General features: G+C 40.8%; 1 protein-coding gene across 1 annotated transcript; it reads left to right on the forward strand.

The window, feature by feature from the left end:
* The first annotated feature begins 416 nt into the window (after positions 1 to 416).
* Positions 417 to 19,215, forward strand: LOC120045657 (GTP-binding protein SAR1a-like). Its single transcript, XM_038990586.1, has 7 exons — positions 417 to 483; positions 11,976 to 12,048; positions 12,607 to 12,726; positions 12,859 to 12,924; positions 13,052 to 13,155; positions 17,594 to 17,725; positions 18,264 to 19,215. Exons 2-7 carry the CDS (start codon positions 11,991 to 11,993, stop codon positions 18,378 to 18,380), a joined length of 597 nt encoding a protein of 198 aa, XP_038846514.1. The 5' UTR covers positions 417 to 483; positions 11,976 to 11,990; the 3' UTR covers positions 18,381 to 19,215.
* Positions 19,216 to 19,927: the final 712 nt, after the last annotated feature.

Raw genomic sequence — 19,927 nt, forward strand, 5'->3', positions numbered from 1 at the left:
TGGAAAAGGCACGTTTGTATGTTGTGTTCTACTGCCATCTAGCGGTCATTTTCTATACCAAGGCGCTCAGGAATTGTCATTTTATTTAAAATGTTTAACCTTTATTTAACTAGGCAAGTCAGTTAAGAACAAATTCTTATTTACAATGACGGCCAAATCCTCCCCTAATCCGGACGACGCTGGGGCAAATTGTGCGCCGCCCTATGGGACATTCTCTGCATAGTAGTGGTGCTATAAATTGCTATTCGTGTATTTTTAGATTTGAAAAATATATAAACTTTGTTTTGATGTGAGATTCTGAGTTCCTTGATTAAGAAAATCAAATTATAAAGGTATAGGATCGTAATTTGACGTGACGCCTGTCCCAATAGAAGTTGTTACGCAGTTCCGGTAAACTGTCAAATTATTTTTGGACCAGTCATTCACGGGAAAAAAGCCTTGACCAAAAGTAACGGGACGGAGTGTTAGAGCCACGGACACAAGGTAAATGATCAATTTTTTTGTCATCAGTTCCATGAAAATCAACATTACACACTTGTTTATCAGAAAATCAGGCCAGTATGTTTTGAGTTTGATCAATTGGAGTGGGTTGTTTTGCGACCTTTTCTGCCTCGGCTTGTTTACACTGATGTTTATTCCAGCAACGCTGATGTTGCAAGTTTACAGTCACCTGCTTCCAGACTGGATTTCTATATGGTGTCAACAACAGTAGGCCTATAGCTATGATATTATATTGTCCATTGTATATCTGTAGTCAATAACAAATCTAACTCCAATAACCTTGAATTTTATCATAGCCGGGCAGATATAGGTAAACTAGAATTAGTTGTTGCATTCCTTAAGGTCACTGTCATGATATTCACACAGTAAGTTAGTAGACACTATCAAGAATGTGACGTGTGTATCAGTCAGTCATGGCTGCCCCAGAGGTATCAAATGTCATCTGTAGCCACAATTTGTTCTTGCTGGACTATTTTTATGGACAGTCTGACTGCTATGATCAGTAAGCCAGCTCCCAGTTAGTGTGAAGTGTGAATGGATGACAGTTGTCTACCTGCACTATATATACAAATGTATGTGGACACCCCATCAAATTAGTGGATTAGGCTATTTCAGCCACATCTGTTGCTGACAGGTGTATAAAATCGAGCACACAGCCATGCAATCTTCATAGACAAACACAGCCACAAAGTGGTATGCCACACAAGCTCACAGAATGGGACCACTGAGTGCTGAAGCATGTAAAAATGGTCAGTCCTCGGTTGCAACACTCACTACTGAGTTCCAAACTGCCTCTGGACACGAACTGTTCCTCAGGAGCTTCATGAAATGGGTTTCCATGGCTGAGAAGCTGCACACAAGCCTAAGATCACCATGCACAATGCAGAGACTGTCAACAAATACAGCAAAGAGATGCTGTTTTTATTAGCGAGTTCATGTTTAAGTTCTTACTCAGCACTGTCAACACTTTTATAAGCCATAAAATGTGTGTTCTTCCTATTTCCACCCAGCACAACAACAAGCACTGCAGCAGCAATGAGTGTGTAGGAAAGTGGCTTGTGTTATTATTAGTGGCTTGGGGAGTTTATGTCAAGGAATATTTCACTTTCTCTGTTCATAGGAGTAACATGAATTTGTGCATGTTGCAGAAATAATGCCATGTGACTCGAGTTTCGCCATCCGCTGGAAGATGGTGGCCCTTTTTGGTCAGTGTCAGTGGAGGAAAGGGAGAGTGGCGGGATGTTGAGAGGCAGACTGACCTTCAGATATGCAGGCACCATCAGCCCAGAAAAATAAAATTATTTAAATGTCTGCTCATGTGGCGGAGTCTAGGAATATGGCTTTCCAAGACTATTGTGAGCCAGGTGACATCACCGCCGCTGTTGTGCCGAAAATCTCCCCCCTGCCAGAATTCCCCCCTTCCTTCTAATTTCCTTAATTATGTGGTTAGAGTCAAATAGTTTCTATAGAACAAACTTCACGTCCGGATAGGCAACCGAAATTAATAATGAATGTATGTGTGTTATCTTAAACATAGAGGGAGTAAAATGTTGAAAAGCAATAAACATTTCAGAACAACTATGGCTGAATTATCTTACACTTTCAAAAATACTTGTCGAATAAGACATGGGAGAGATGACGAATTTTGGCAAAGAGATTTATTTATAGACTAATACAAATCAGTAGCGGATTTAGGTACGGGCGACATGGGCAGCTGTCCAGCGCAACATCTTGTCCCCCGGGTGCGGGCGGGAGGGCGGGCGCTGAAAGGGGGGTTCGCCAAGGGCGTCATACAAGCTAGAACCGCCACATACACTTGAAACAAATAGCCAAACCGAAAACTGCAGACAAAAATGCTTTCTGCTACTAAGATCAGTGAAATGTAGGCTAAATGTACAACGGAGTGAAGAGCAGAAGTCTCAACTAGCAAGCAAGTCGCAGCAATGAAGAACGCGAAGGGGGGAGAATTCTGACAGGGGGGAGATTTTCGCACAACACCTGTTCTAAAAAGGTCCCCGGGAGAGATGACGCGAGGGAGTGCGCAGGCAAGTGTGTTGTAAAAGGAGGAGAGAAAGAACGATAACGAGTAGAAAGGAGCCGAATTCAGAAAGTACCTTACATCTGAGTATCGTTGGAGAAAGAGGACGTGCTAGTTCTGGAAGAGGATTGTTCCATACCACCGAATGACTGTCATTTTCGCCAGAGTGATGCTAGCTGTCTAACGTTACCCACCGGAGTGATGGACATCAAATAATTGTTACCGTGAGTTGAAGTGATTTAGTTATAAAAGATTCCCGTGGAAGTAATTGCACTTTCTGTTTATGACCTGAGAGAAGAGGACATCTAAAGTTGGGGACTTTTCAGTTGTTTGACATTACATAGTAGTGCAAGGATAAGAAGGGACACTTAATACTGAACATTTAGGCCTAATTAGCCATTCAAAGGAGAATAATATTACCCTGACAACGTTGCAGACTACTTATATTAGCCCTCATACAGACCCAATTAACACAGTAACTAACGGGTGTCGTTCGTTATTTTTGTTTGTTATTGGGATATCTGATATAGTGTCTTCAAGCTAGGCTAACCTTGCACCTGAGGTAGGTTACAGTAGGTTATTCTGTGAAATTGTGCCTGTTGTGTTGCCTAAAACTGGCAATATATTTTCATTATTTTAAAGCAGAACTATTTTTAAATTACTACTGCCTTGGGGTAAGAGGCCTAACCTGTCATAGGTATTGGGATGTATTGCGGGTGGATGCTCCATTGCTATTAACCACGTAATCTGAGGGGCTGCATACAGTGAGTTATTTGTAATTTTTCACCCTATACTATTAGGAAAGGTGCCACTAACGTAAACTCACCCCATTGTAAAAGTTTGCGTCAATCGAATCTGGTATCAGGATAAAACGTGATTCAGAGTCACCGAATATACTTTAAGTATTTTTTATTTAACATAAGCGATAAATGGTAAATGCAATTTTCGTTAATACGGGTTCACTGTATCACCACGCAGGGTAAAGCAGAGAACTGACTGAAATAGTACAGACATCCTCTTTTATACTGTAACAGAGGTAGTTCCAACTTTAGAGTTGGCCTGTCACAGTAGAGGCTTAGCGTGGTTTAAACTTGCTAGCCTATCGGTGGTGCCCAGGCTGGTCCCAGCCTCACAGCACACAGGATCCAGATATCCGGAAGTGTTTGTTGTGAAGTTTGAGCTGAGTTGTCGGTGGCTACACATTCCTCAGTTCCTGTTTTCTTGTTATTCAGCATTTTTCCATCTTGTCTCAACCTTCTGGTTTGCACAGTCGACACCCTAAATTAACAACAGCTTTTCTGCTGTCACGCTATGTTTTGTGATTAACATGTCCTATTTCTATAAGGCATATATTTTTGTTAAAAAGAGAACAAAACCATCCTTCACACCATTCCGTACAAATGTGCTCAACCGCAACATTCAAACGAGGCTACAAAGAAAACTAATGGGACTGTAGCGACTGTGTTGACTTCAAAATCGGGGGTGTGAACTAGGTTTCTATTCAAGCGTTGATCGACATGGTAATGGCTCTATAGTATTGGAGAAAAGTTGAAAAAACGGACCCTCCGTTACTTCGTGGGGTGTCATGTCGTAAAGTACAGCAAGCATAAAGCAACTATTTCTGTCTTACAATCTCTCCACCAGGTGTAGCACTTCTCTCATCCTTTAAAAACAAGAAATGGACAGTGACGGGGTAAGGGGGGATACCTAGTCATTTTTTTCGTCATCATTGCATGCGATCATCATTCTCAAAGCCGCTGTTTACTTCTAAGATCACTTTAGCACCGCCCTAAAAACCCGATTCAAATTCGACACAAACCTTCAAATAGGTATGTAATGACACATTATATAAACTCTTTATAGTGTTTTATTTACATTTTAGAGGCGATAAGGTGATAAGTTGGACAGATCGAGTGAAAAAAAAGCAATTTTCCCACACGACATCTCTCCTTCTCACTATCACGCATTAGTTTCGCTTCCCCACCCGCCATTTTTAAAAAGACCCGACGGGGCTCATTGCCTGCTTGAATTATGCAGAAACGGGCAGTGTTTAGGTCATGTAGTTGATTCTGTTGGAAAGGGGAGAAATTGTGCTTTACAATGTTATTGACATTACAGTTGATCTGGAAGTATTATGTTTTTGGGGCGCTAAAATAAGGGCAATTGTACGGACCAAGGCGATGTACGAGTTTACGTGAGTTTACGTTACTAGGGTTGCACATTTTGAGGAATATTCAGAGGTGGAAACTTTATGTGGGAATATGCTAATTAATATTAATACAATTTAAATGTAGATTTTTTTTTCATTGGATATATTTACCATATCATATGGAGACAGAAACATAAAACTTTTACCTTATCATAAGTACACATAATTGCAAATTGTTAAATCCTTCCAATATATATATATTTTAAACAATTAGTTACAAATTGAACTTTAATTAAATGAGTTGACTCTTCACATGGGAGGATTTCACTGAACAACAAAAGAAAGGGAATATTGAATGATCCCCAATGATCCATCGCATCTCCCAAAAACGTTTTCAACATACATCTGTAAAATGATAGTCTAGAAACTAAAGCTTTGGTTGTCTCCCTCTCAGGCTTCCATTACTTCTCCCTAGACCTCCGCAATGTCCCCCTCTTGAACATCAGACTGAGGCCTCATCTTCACTGTCACTTTCCAACCTCCAACATCAGACAGGATGGCATTGTCTCCCTCAATCCGTGCAATGGCTACTGCTATAGGGTTCAGGAGTTTCAGGCTGCTTACCACTCTCCCAAAATACATAGTCCAGGAGGATCCTCTTGATGGGGCTGTCCATATCGGCAGACTGTGATATGGCCATTTCTTGGAGAGAGTCCTTCCTCTCAAGGAGACTGTCAAACATGATGACAACTCCACCCAACAGGTGTTGCTGGGCAGCTTCAATGTGGTGCTCTTATTCTTCTCACTTTGCTTGGTGAGGTAGATTGCAGCTATAACTTGATGACCCTTCACATACCTAACCATTTTCTTGGCTCTCTTGTAGAGTGTATCCATTGTTTACAGTGCCATGATGTCCTTGAGGAGCAGATTCAATGCATGAGCAGCACAGCCAATGGGTGTGATGTGAGGGTAGGACTCCTCCACTTTAGACCAAGCAGCCTTCATGTTTGCAGCATTGTCTGTCACCAGTGCAAATACCTTCTGTGGTCCAAGGTCATTGATGACTGCCTTCAGCTCATCTGCAATGTAGAGACCTGTGTGTCTGTTGTACATTGTGTCTGTGCTCTTGTAGAATACTGGTTGAGGGGTGGAGATGATGTAGTTAATTATTCCTTGCCCACGAACATTCGACCACCCATCAGAGATGATTGCAATACAGTCTGCTTTCCCTATGATTTGCTTGACCTTCACTTGAACTCTGTTGAACTCTGCATCCAGCAAATGAGTAGATTAAGCATGTCTGGTTGGAGGGGGTGTATGCTGGGCAAAGAACATTCAGAAATCTCTTCCAATACACATTGCCTGTGAGCATCAGAGGTGAACCAGTTGCATACTCAGCTCGAGCAAGACATTCATCAGCATTTCCCTGACTACGTTCCTCCATTGAGTCAAAAAAACTTCTGATTCCAGGAGGACCATGAGCTGTTGCTATCGATAAGGTGTCTGATTCATCATTTTCACCTCGAATAGAGGGATTTGGCACAATATTTGCAAATGTACACAACTTTTCCTTCTACATTAGCTGCAGTGAAATGTCTCCACACATCAGATAGTGCCTGTGGCATTTTCATGTAAAAATTGTACAAAGAAATGTTTAAAAAAACAAATACAATTACATATACAGATAAATATTTAAACAGTTAGATTAAACAACTCCTTTGTAAGATACATATTTTAAAATTAAACATGTATGGAAACAGGTGAATTAACACTCAGTTAGCAGGCTCAAGCAAGCTAAACCCACATGGTAGCAAAAACTAACCAGCAGAAATTGTTAACAAGTTAGAAATGATTTAAACACACTTTGCTGTAGGTTCCTATTTAGTAGTTAACAAAACAATTATGTATGTCATATAAAATATATTTACCCCACACAGTATTGTAATCAAAACTTACCAGAAAGCATATAGTCCTTGGCTCAGACAGTGTAGTAGTGTGGGCTCAAAGCATCTCATTAGTGTGCAAGACCTTGAGAATCAGCTGTACATGTGATGGAAGAATGCACTGTGCATGCAGAGGGTTGCAATTCCATTGAATTGGGGATAGTGTAACCAAAATATGCCACAAGACCTAGAATTGCCTTATGTGTATCCCACAAAAAAGGTTCACTGTTCCTGAAATTTACCGGAAAGTTTCTGACTCTTTGCAACCCTAGCCACTACTACTAAATATTGTGGTGAAGTTAAATGTTTTGGGCAACAGAGACACTGCTCAGTTTGTTGCTCAACCTCCCAAGGCTGATCTGAGGAAAACCCTACAAAAACAGGTATTTCCTATCTGTAACACTCACTCAGCTGTGCTTCACAAGTAATACAACAACAGATCTATTAATGGTGTGATCATATAGCCTACCTCAAATGTTGAAATATAATTTTAAAAGATTGGTCAAGAACAACAATGCATTGGCAGGGAAATTAAAGCAAAGCCAATATGCGGTGATAATGTATTGGGCCTATAGCTTACAGCACAAACTTCATTGTTACAGCACTGTTTTACATTGGTTAATATTGCGTAGGCTTTTTTTTAAAGTCATGTTTAAAAAAAATCTTAACGGTAGATCTAGGCTTGCATTTTGACTCAAAGTGATCTTGACTCAGAAAAGGTTGGTGTCAACTGTTCTAGAGTTTTCCCTGTAAACACTATCAATGTTTCCCTTTACTGTGATCGATTGAGATTGTGATCGAATCAATGCAATATTAGCCACTTTCAATGCAACATACCGATACAAAATGAACTATGCAAGAGATTTTGTTGTTGGCAGAACGCATCGGAGTAGGATTCTATTGAGTTGACATGCACTACTCAGCCCTTACTCTACAGAGACTGTGTTTACAGAATGAGCGGTCGTGAGTAGATGAGCTTGATTTGAGATCAAAGTGATGTATGTAGCCACGTGTGCACATTTTGTTCATGTCCTTTGCTAGTTAGTGAGATATTAGCCCAGTTATAGATCATTTGTAGTCAGCAATAGGGCTGTGATTGCTTCCTACAAGAGCACAAAACGTATACATTTCTAGACCTCTTTGAAAAGCGAATCAAATATAATTTGCCAATAAAATTTGTCTGATTCTCTTTAATAATAGAATGGGAATAATAAATCAAATCAAATGTATTTATATAGCCCTTCTTACATCAGCTGATATCTCAAAGTGCTGTACAGAAACCCAGCCTAAAACCCCAAACAGCAAGCAAGGCAGGTGTAGAAGCACGGTGGCTAGGAAATAATGCATTTTATTTTGTAAAGTGTTGTTTTTTTTCTTCAAAAGTCTCATGGTATATAGGCCTACATTGAACACCACACATTGGCTGCTACTGTAGGCTGAATGGTAGAACAGCTATTTCCATGTTAAAATGTAATGGGATGCATTTTCTCCATAGTTTTTGATGGTAGGCGTACATTATGATCAAATAGCCACAGTAGCCTACATGGCCACTTAAAACTAACTTAAAGTGGGTTCAGCCTCAGTGGTCACAGTAAACACATGCTGGAAGTTGCACAGAAATTTCACAAGTCATTGAAATTTGCTCTCAGCGGACCTGAAATCTGCTCAGTGCCCAAAAAATTAGAGGGAACATTGTTCGAAATACCCATGAAACCTAGCGGTTTTTCCACCATAAAATAAGGTCTGTGTTTTGTGTAGGCTTACCCTGGCATGACGTTTTGATATACGTGCAAATCTCTCTAGGACAAGGTGACTTAACAATATGTTCACCTGTATTTTCCACCCCAAAAATGAAATGCTAATGTGGCTATCATAAAAAACTACAAATGCCATGATGATCTGGATGAGCAAACCAAATCGAGGCAAATGTAAGAATCTCTGGATTAACTATCTAATGTTAGCTACATTTAGCAGTTAATAAATTGGCTACATTTCTTTAAATTGACAATTCTGTGAGCTGTCTTGTGCAAGTTTTAAATTGACACTACCTGTTAGCAAAGGTGTCAGCTAGAGATGAAGTGCAGGAGCTGCAGATTTGTAGTCTTGCATGATGTCTACTTTGATGCTAATTAGCATTTTAGAATCTGAGTAAATAGCAGAATATATTGATTAGCGGTCATGGCCGATTAATTAGGGCCGATTTCAAGTTTTCATAACAATTGGTAATCAGCATTTTTGGACGCCGATTATGGCCGATTACATTGCAATCCACGAGGAGACTGTGTGGCAGGCTGACCACCTGTTACGCGAGTGCAGCAAGGAGCCAAGGTAAGTTGCTAGCTAGCATTAAACTTATCTTATAAAAAACAATCAATCTTAACATAATCACTAGTTAACTACACATGGTTGATGATATTACTAGTTTAACTAGCTTGTCCTGCGTTGCATATAATCAATGCGGTGCCTGTTAATTTATCATCGAATCACAGCCTACTCCGCCAAATGGGTGATGATTTAACAAAAGCGCATTCGCGAAAAAAGCACAATCGTTGCACCAATGTACCTAACCATAAACATCAATGCCTTTCTTAAAATCAATACACAAGTATATATTTTGAAACCTGCATATTTAGTTAAAAGAAATCCATGTTAGCAGGCAATATTAACTAGGGAAATTGTGTCACTTCTCTTGCGTTCAGTGTAAGCAGAGTTAGGGTATATGCAGCAGTTTGGGCTGCCTGGCTCGTTGGGAACTGTGAAGACCATTTCTTCCTAACTAAGACCGTAATTCATTTGCCCGAATTGTACATACTTATGACATAACATTGAAGGTTGTGCAATGTAACAGCAATATTTAGACTTAGGGTTGCCACCCGTTTGATAAAATCCGAAACGGTTCCATATTTCACTGAAAGAATAAACATTTTGTTTTCGAAATTATAGTTTCCAGATTTGAACATATTAATGACCAAAGGCTCGTATTTTTGTGTGTTAATTATATTATAATTACATCTATGATTTGATATTTGATAGAGCAGTCTGACTGAGCGGTGGTAGGCAGCAGCAGGCTCGTAAGCGTTCATTCAAACAGCACTTTCCTGCGTTTGCCAGCAGCTCTTTGCAATGCTTGAAGCACAGCGCTGTTTATGACTTCAAGCCTATTAACTCCCGAGATTAGGTTGGCAATACTATATTGCCTATAAGAACATCCAATAGTCAAAAGGTATATGAAATACAAATGGTATAGAGAGAAATAGTCCTAGAATTCCTATAATAACTACAACCTAAAACTTCTTAACTGGGAATATTGAAGACTCATGTTAAAAGGAACCACCAGCTTTCATATGTTCTCATGTTCTGAGCAAGGAACTTAAACGTTAGCTTTTTTACATGGCACATATTGCACTTTTACTTTCTTCTCCAACACTGTGTTTTTGCATTATTTAAACCAAATTGAACATGTTTCATTATTTATTTGAGACTAAATGTAATTTATTTATGTATTATTTTAAGTTCAAATAAAAGTGTTCATTCAGTATTGTTGTAATTGTCATTATTACAAAGATATATACTGTATATATATATATGTATATATATATATAACATTTTAAAAAGCCGATTAATCGGTATCGTCTTTTTTTTGGTCCTCCAATAATCGGTATTGAAAAATCATAATCGGTCAACCTCTAATATTGATAAAAGTAACCTTGTTCTAGAGCGATTTATATGGTTATCAAAACGTCATGCTAGGGTAAACCTACAAGGAAACACAGCACTTATTTTAAGTGTTTCTAAAATGAATAAATTAATGGTGGAAAAATGATTGGAACCATGTCCTTGTTTGACCGCTAGGTTTTATGGGTATTATGACACCTCCACTGTGGGGCTCTATTGGAGGTTATATAGGTGTGACTAAGTCTATTGCGCTGTGTGATTTGTGATTTAGCTGTTATTATTTCAATTGACTATTTCTGTATTTTTATTTCGTCATGTTTCGTTGATAAACAAATTGTATCACCTCTAATTTGTTAGAGGTTTTGTTATTTCACTGAACAAAAATATAAATGCAACATGCAACAATTTCAAATATTTTATGGAGTTACAGTTCAGGAAATCAGTCAATTGAAATACATTCATTAGGCCCTAATCTATGGATTTCACATGACTGGGAATGCAGATATGCATCTGTTGATTAAAAAAAAAAAATGTGGGCGTGGATCATAAAACCAGTCAGTATCTGGTGTGACCACCATTTGCCTCATGCAGCAGATGACATATCTCCGTCACGTAGAGTTGATCAGGCTGTTGATTGTGTTCTGTGGAATGTTGTCCCACTACTTTTCAATGGCTGTTCGAAGTTGCTGGATATTGGCGGGAACTGGAACACGCTGTCGTACACAGAGATCCAGAGCATCCCAAACATGCTCAATGGGTGACATGTCTGGTAAGAACGCAGGCCATGGAAGAACTGGGACGTTTTCAAGTTTCCAGAAATTGTGTACAGATCCTTGCGACATGGGGCCGTGCATTATCATGCTGAAACATGAGGTGATGGCAGCGGCTGAACGGCATGACAATGGGCCTCCAGGATCTCGTCACGGTATCTCTGTGCATTCAAATTGCCAATTGTGTTCGTTGTCCATAGCTTATGCCTGCCCATAGAAGCCGGATGTGGAGGTCCTGGGCTGGCATGGTTACATGTGGTCTGCGGTTATAAGGCCGGTTGGAGGTACTGCCAAATTCTCTAAAACGATGTTGGAGGCGTCTTATGATAATTCAATGTTCATTTCTATATCTGGCAACAGTTCTGGTGGACATTCCTGCAGTCAGCATGCCAATTGCACGGTCCCTCAAAACTTGAGACATCTGTGGCATTGTGTTGTGTGACAACTGCACATTTTAGTGGCCCTAGCACTAGGTGCACGGAGAAATGGCTACCTAAATATGATCCCCAATCAGAGACAACAATAAACAGCTGTCTCTGATTAGGAACCATATTCGGCCAACATAGACATACAAAAACCCTAGATGACCTACCCTAGTCACTATCACGCCCCAACCAACACAGAGAGAAAACAGCTTACTATGGTCAGGGCGTGACACTTGGGGCCAGCACTTTACTTGCTCTTTCACAAATAATGTTTAGTATATGGGTATAGAAATGGGTAGAGCCAGAAGCAATGTGTAGAAGCATTATGTCTAACTTTCTCTTGCATGGTAAAGTTGTAGTTGGCCCTTGTCTGTCCTCTAATGAATGAAGCTGAGTATAGTTAAGAGGTAAGTACCGTCAGGATTTTCATTAACATTGTAAGTGACTGTTTGTTATTTAACCGTTCTGTTTCAGGTGAAGATAACAGACATGTCGTTTATATTTAACTGGATCTACAGAGGCCTCTGTGGTGTGCTGCAGTTACTAGGTACAGTGCATTTAAGCTATAAGGCTAGAGGAGGTGTGGTATTTGGCCAATCTACCACGGCTAAGGGCTGTTCTTACGCATGACGCAACAGGGAGTGCCTGGATACAACCCTTAGCCGTAGTATATTGGCCATAAATCACAAAGCCCTGAGGTGCCTTATTGCTATTATAAACTGGTTACCAACGTAATTAGAGCAGTAAAAATAAATGTTTTGTCATACCCATGGTATACAGTCTGATATACCACGGCTGTCAGCCAATCAGCATTCAGGGCTCGAACCACCCAGTTTATAATACAATTTAAACCATTCAATCAATAAAACTAACTACTGAAGAAAGATGAATTACTTACTGAATTATATAAATATTTCTGAGTGTATCTGTAGCGTTTGACTCATGCTGTACCAATAACTGTGTTTTCTTTCTTAAGCACATTCCTAACCTAATCATATTATGGTCAAATCAGGTATTCAATCCCATGTCGTATTGTCAGCATCATATTTTCCTACATTAAATTTGATGGTAAATAGACTGTCTCTTCGCTTGTATCTCCATCCAGGTTTGTATAAGAAGTCTGGGAAGCTGGTGTTCCTTGGTTTGGACAATGCTGGAAAAACAACACTACTGCACATGCTCAGAGATGACCGACTGGGACAGCATGTGCCAACACTACATCCCAGTAAGGCAAAGGAGGTTCAGACACCTTGCTTACTTACCTATGGCTGTCCATCGTTCTCTTTTAAGTGCTCTCATTGAATGACCTTTGTCTGGTGTTCCTAAAGTAGTCTATTTGTCCGCCTCTGTCCCACAGCATCAGAAGAGTTAACCATTGCTGGGATGACATTCACAACATTTGATCTTGGTGGTCACACACAAGGTACACATTAGAACTCAAACTTGGTTAATTTATGGTTAAGTCTTGAAATCTTCAGGTGATACTAAGGCTTAAGTGGTAGTGACAAGTCACTTGTGATCAATGAAACTGCTTTGATTTTCGCTCACAGCCAGAAGAATCTGGAAGAACTACCTCCCAGCTATAAATGGTATAGTCTACCTGGTGGATTGTGCAGACCATGAGAGACTACAAGAAGCCAAAATTGAACTGGATGTAAGCCCCCCCCCCAACACAATTCTACAAAAAAAAAAATAGTCGTAGTAAATAAGCAGTATACAGTATCTTACACCCAGTAGTTATTGTATGTCTAAATGCTAATCAATACACCATTGCTTTTCACTGATGAGCAGGGCATTAATCCTTAAGAGTCTATTGACGCACCCATGCATCAACTTAATGAACATAATACAAAAATCCTGATCGAAATCTATCAGTTTAAAAGCTGCAATATGTAACTTTTTGGGCGACCCCCGAAAAAAAGTCACATAGAAATTTGAGTTATAGATTTGTCACTCGTTGAAAACAAGTCTAAGACACAGTAGATCTGTTCTATGTGCGCTATTTCAAATCAAATCAAACTTTATTTGTCACATGCGCTGACTACCGTGAAATGCTTACTTACAAGCCCTTGAGCAACAATGCAGTTATTAAAGGAAGAAAAAAATGAAAAAAAGTTACGCAATTTAAATAACAATAACAAGACTATATACAGGAAGTACAGGTTAGTCGAGGTAATTTGTACATGTAGGTAAAGGTAAAGTGACTATGCATAGATAATAAACAGCGAGTAGCCACAAATGGGGGGTGTGTCAATGTAAATAGTCCGGGTGGCCATTTGATTAATTGTTCAGCAGTCTTATGGCTTGGTGGTAGAAGCTGTTAAGGAGCCATTTGGTCCTAGACTTGGCACTCCGGTACCGCTTGCTGTGCGGTATCAGAGAGAACTGTCTATGACTTGGGTGACTGGAGTCTTTGACAATTTTTTGGGCTTTCCTCTGACACCGCCTAGTATATAGGTCCTGGATGGCAGGAAGCCACTACCACTGCCTTACGGTCAGATGCTGAGCAGTTGCCATACCAGACGGTGATGCAACCTGTCAGGATGCTCTCGATGGTGCAGCTGCAAAACTTTGAGGATCTGGGAACCCATGCCAAATATTTTCAGTCTGCTGGGGTGGAAAAGGTATAGTGCCCCCTTCACGACTGTCTTGGTGTGTTTGGACCATGATAGTTCGTTGGTGATGTGAACACCAAGGAACTTGAAACTCTCGACCCGGTCCACTACAGCCCCGTCAATGTTAATGGGGGCCTGTTCGGCCCGCCTTTTCCTGTAGTCCACGATCACTCCTTTGTCTTGCTCACATTGAGGGAGAGGTTGTTGTCCTGGCACCACACTGCCAGGTCTCTGACCTCCTCTTATAGGCTGTCTCATCGTTGTTGCTAATCAGGCCTACCACTGTTGTCGTCAGCAAACGTAATGATGGTGTTGGAGTCGTGTTTGGCCATGCAGTCGTGGGTGAACAGGGAGTACAGGACGGGACTAAGCATTCACCCCTGAGGGGCTCCAGTGTTGAGGATCAGCGTGGCAGACGTGTTGTTGCCTACCCTTACCACCTGCGGGCGGCCCGTCAGGAAGTCCAGAATCCAGTTGCAGAGGGAGGTTTTTAGTCCCAGGGTCCTTAGCTTAGTGGGCACTATGGTGTTGAACGCTGAGCTGTAGTCCATGAACAGCATTCCCACATAGGTGTTCCTTTTGTCCAGGTGGGAAAGGGCAGTGTGGAGGGCAATAGAGATTGCATCATCTGTGGATATGTTGGGGCGATATGCAAATTGGAGTGGGTCTAGGGTATCTGGGATGATGGTGTTGATCACCAGACTTTCAAAGCACTTCATGGCTACCGATGTGAGTGCTACGGGGCGGTAATAATTTAGGCAGGTTACCTTTGCTTTCTTGGGCACAGGGACTATGGTGGTATGCTTGAAACATGTAGGTATTATAGACTCGGTCAAGGAGAGGTTGAAAATGTCAGTGAAGACACTTGCCAGTTGGCTTTGAGTACACGTCCTGGTAATCCGTCTGGCCCTGCGGCTTTGTGAATGTTGACCTGTTTAAAGGTCTTGCGCACATCGGCTACTAAGAGCGTTATCACACAGTCGTCCGGAACAGCTGGTGCTCTCATGCATGCTTCAGTGTTGCATAAAGGCATTTAGCTCGTCTGGTAGGCTCGTGTCACTTGGCAGCTCGCAGCTGGGTTTCCCTTTGTACTCCGTAACAGTTTTCAAGCCCTGCCACATCCGACGAGTGTCAGAGCCGGTGTAATAGGATTCAATCTTAATCCTGTATTGACGCTTTGCCTTTTTGATGGTTCGTCTGAGGGCTTAGCGGTCATCGGCTTCATCAATAAGTGCATCGACGACGTCGTCCCCACAGTGACCGTACGTACATATCCCAACCAGAAGCCATGGATTACAAGCAACATCCGCATCGAGCTAAAGGCTGTTTATGTAATGCGGATGTTGCTTGTAATCCATGGCTTCTGGTTGGGATATGTACGTATGGTCACTGTGGGGATGACTACGTCGTTGTCGATGCGCTTATTGATGAAGCCGATGACTGAGGTGGTATACACCTCAATGCCATTGGATGAATCCCGGACCATTTTCCAGTCTGTGCTAGCAAAACAGTCCTGTAGCGTAACATCCGCGTCATCTGACCACTTCCGTATTGAGCGAGTCACTGGTACTTCCTGCTTTAGTTTTTGCTTGTAAGCAGGAATCAGGAGGATAGAATTATGGTCAGATTTGCCAAATGGAGGGCGAGGGAGAGCTTTGTATGCATCTTTGTGTGTGGCGTAAAGGTGGTCTAGAGTTTTTTTTTTCTCCTCTGGTTGCACATGTGACATGCTGGTAGAAATGAGGTAAAACGGATTTAAGTTTGCCTGCATTAAAGGCCCCGGCCACTAGGAGCGCCACTTTTGGATAAGCATTTTCTTGTTTGCTTATGGCCTTGTACAGCTGGTTGAGTGCTGTCTTAGTGGTGGTAAATAGACAGCTACGAATAAAATATAGATGAGAACTCTCTTGGTATATAGTGTGGTCTACAGCTTATCATAAGTTACTCTACCTCAGGCGAGCAATACCTTGAGACTTCTTTAATATTAGACATCGTGCACCAGCTGTTGACAAATAGACACACACCCCCGCCCCTCGTCTTGCCAGACATAGCTGCTCTGTCCTGCCGATACATGGACAATCCCGCCAGCTCTATATTATCCGTGTTGTTGTTCAGCCACAACTCGTGAAACATAAGATATTACAGTTTTTCATATCCCGTTGGCAGGATAGTCTTGATCGTATATCATCCATTTTCTTTTCCAATGATTGCACGTTGGCCAATAGAACAGATGGTAGTGGAGGTTTACTCACTCGCCTACAAATTCTCAGAAGGCAGCCTTACCTCCACCCCCTTTTTCTCCGTCTTTTCTTCACGCAAATGACGGGGATTTGGGCCCGTTCCCGAGAAAGCAGGATATCTTTTGCGTCAGACTCGTTAAAGAAAAAGTCTTCTTCCAGTTCGAGGTGAGTAATTGCTGTTCTGATGTCCAGAAGTTATTTTCGGTCATAAGAGACGGTAGCAGCAACATTATGCACAAAATAAGTATAAAACAAAGTTACAAACAACGTGAAAAAAATAACAAAATAGCACAGTTGGTTAGGAGTTAGTCATCAGTTGGTCATCCCCTCCGGCACCATTCTTAGAGTATTTCTATGCTTCCAGTTTTTTGGGGTTTAGCTTTTGAGTCTTTTACTTTCGGTTTTGTACACCAGCTTCATACAGCTGAAAATACTATATTTTTGGTTATGGAAAATGTATTTCACAGCCATTTAAATGGTACAATGATTCTCCAGACTATACTTGTTTGTTTTGTCACATAAACTGAAATTAAGCGAACTATTACTATTTTAGCAACCAGGAAATGTCGGAGCGATTTCTGCATAGTGCGTCTTTAAGCTAGATATCAGTTGCATGGGCTGCGTCCCAATCCACTGCATCCGCCTATGTCGCCCTTCCGCATCTGCGGTGGAAAGTGGCAGCATTACAGAGCTGTTTGTCATACCAGGAGACATCCCGAAAATCGGTCTCGTCACGAAAACGTCTGTAGCGTCTGAAAGGTTTGGCCTACTAACTAATATGACCACTCTATGGAAAGATGAGACTCTCACGAACACGAACCCCACAAGTGTCACAGAACTGGTCTCAAGGTAACCAATACAAATTAATGGAGGTAGTTTTGGGCCAACAAAAATAAGCGGTTAAATATGTATCTAAAACAACAACTATTTGTGAGCTTTCTTATATCTCCTAGATATAGGACAGACAGCTTATTCCTTGTTATTTCTTTTTTGACTGTCTTTTTTGCCATTTATGCATGTGTTATTCAATGCGTTTCTAAGGGCAATAGTAGTAAAGGCCAAATGTAAATACTTTATAGGATATTTTTTTATAATTAGTTTTATACCTAAAGGGGTCCTAAAATTCCAACTGAAATGGCTAAAGGATCCATGGTATGACCATCTTTAAACAATATCATATGTTACCTTAGTAGAACCTTTAGAGGTTTAACTGGCCCTCTACATTCTCCCTCTCCAGGCGCTGTTAACAGATGAGACCATCTACAACGTGCCTGTACTTATCCTCGGGAATAAGATCGACCGTCAAGAGGCAATCAGTGAAGACGCACTCCGAGGGATGTTCGGACTCATTGGACACACTACCGGAAAGGTGAGGAGGGGCTTACTGTTGAATGCACACAACATAATTTACCCTCTAGAGCAGCAGCCTCCAGAGCAACTGACATCAGATAGTACCAGTACCATCATACTAGGAAGTAAAGAAGAAAAAGAAACAAAACATAAAGCAGTCCTAATGTTGAAAAAAACAGCATTATGTTGTCACATTTGGTTTATTTTGAAAGCATACAATCGACACTATTTTCCATACGTTTTTTAATAGGTTTTTGAAGGACCATAGAGTTAAGTCTGCTTTGTAATTTCCTAGTTGCCAAGTAAATCTGGTATCATAGTATTGCAATACTGGTATTGTGAGAACACTACTACAGAGCTAGGCAATTGGGTCTAGTATTGACAATGACTAGATGTGGATGACAAATGACTGATTTAGAGTACAGTTAGGATCCACTTCATTGTAGTAGTTTATTATGGTAACTCTGTAGTCTCACATTGACTCCAATGCAAAGGAAAAGGTTGGAATGGAGGGTAATCTTTACTTGTCTCTTCTGCCTATGTGTTTCTCTCCTCAGGGAAATGTGTCACTGAAGGAGCTGAACCTGAGGCCCATGGAGATCTTCATGTGTAGTGTTCTGAAGAGGCAGGGATACGGAGACGGTTTCCGCTGGCTCTCACAGTACATTGACTGATCGATCCATCACTATTTCTCATACTAGATTCACACTATACAGCCAACCCAAACCTTACTGGGTGGGCTAGATTATTTCAAAATAAAATGGTCATTTCCAGCATGGTTCAAGCAACTATGATGGATGTGTAACAAGTTCAGGTCAGCCAAGTACATAAGAGGACATGCCTCACGAATCTACCCGCTGGAAAAGCTATTAACTGCTAGCGTGCTATATTTATTGTAATTTTTACGTTTGACAAAGTGTGGCCTCAATAAGTAAATATATTTCTAAGAAAAATATATTTTTATTGATACAGTATTTATACTCTTTGTGTTTTGGACATATTTCTTTGGGTTCAAACAGTGTTGAAATATGCAGGGTTAGTAATTGTTTGATAGTAGAATAGTAAAATCTATTAATAATTGGTACACCATTTTATAGTCTGAGCCCTATGTAGTGAATTCAAACTTCAAAACCTGCAAACCCAATATTGTGTAGTTTACACGTTGCGTCATTTTCAATAATGATCTGTTACTTTCTGAAAGTACTGTGGTGGTGTGCATTTTGAATCATACCTCACATGATGTCAGTCAAACAGTTTTATTATTACAGTATTATTTCCCCTCCCACTTATGATGAAGTTCCAGGGACATGTCATCGCTTTGAACCAGTTCATAACCCTGGTTTATTTTTAAGTCGCTGGCATTGGATTTCAGAGGGGTTATTGGTGTAACAGTTCCGCGTTTGTGTCTTTTAGACATTGCTGCTCTCTCCTTCCACGTACATTTGAAGTCGGAGGTTTACATACACTTAAGGTTGGAGTCATAAAAACTCGTTCTTCAACCACTCCACAAATTTCTTGTTAACAAACTATAGTTTTGGCAAGTTGGTTAGGACATCTACTTTGTGCATGACACAAGTAATTTTTCCAGCAATTGTTTACAGACAGATTATTTCACTTATAATTCACTGTATCACAATTCCAGTGGGTCAGAAGTTTACATACACTAAGTGTACTGTTCCTTTAAACAACTTGGAAAATTCCAGAAATTATGTCATGGCTTTAGAAGCTTCTGATAGGCTACTTGACATCATTTGAGTCAATTGGAGGTGTACCTGTGGATGTATTTCAAGGCCTACCTTCAAACTCAGTGCCTCTTTGCTTGACATCATTGGAAAATCAAAAGAAATCAGCCAAGACCTCAGAAAAAAATGGTAGACCTCCACAAGTCTTGTTCATCCTTGGGAGGAATTTCCAAACGCCTGAAGGTACCACGTTCATCTGTACAAACAATAGTACGCAAGTATAAACACCATGGGACCATGCAGCCGTCATACCACTCAGGAAGGAGATGCGTTCTGTCTCCTAGAGATGAACGTACTTTGGTGTGAAAAGTGCAAATCAATCCCAGAACAACAGCAAAGGACCTTGTGAAGATGCTGGAGGAAACTGGTACAAAAGTATCTATATCCACTGTAAAACGAGTCCTATATCGACTTCCGCTCTGCAAGGAAGAAGCCACTGCTCCAAAACCGCCGTAAAAAAAAAGCCTGGCTACGGTTTG

Source organism: Salvelinus namaycush, chromosome 4 (assembly GCF_016432855.1).
Source record: "Salvelinus namaycush isolate Seneca chromosome 4, SaNama_1.0, whole genome shotgun sequence".
Taxonomy (NCBI): domain Eukaryota; kingdom Metazoa; phylum Chordata; class Actinopteri; order Salmoniformes; family Salmonidae; genus Salvelinus; species Salvelinus namaycush.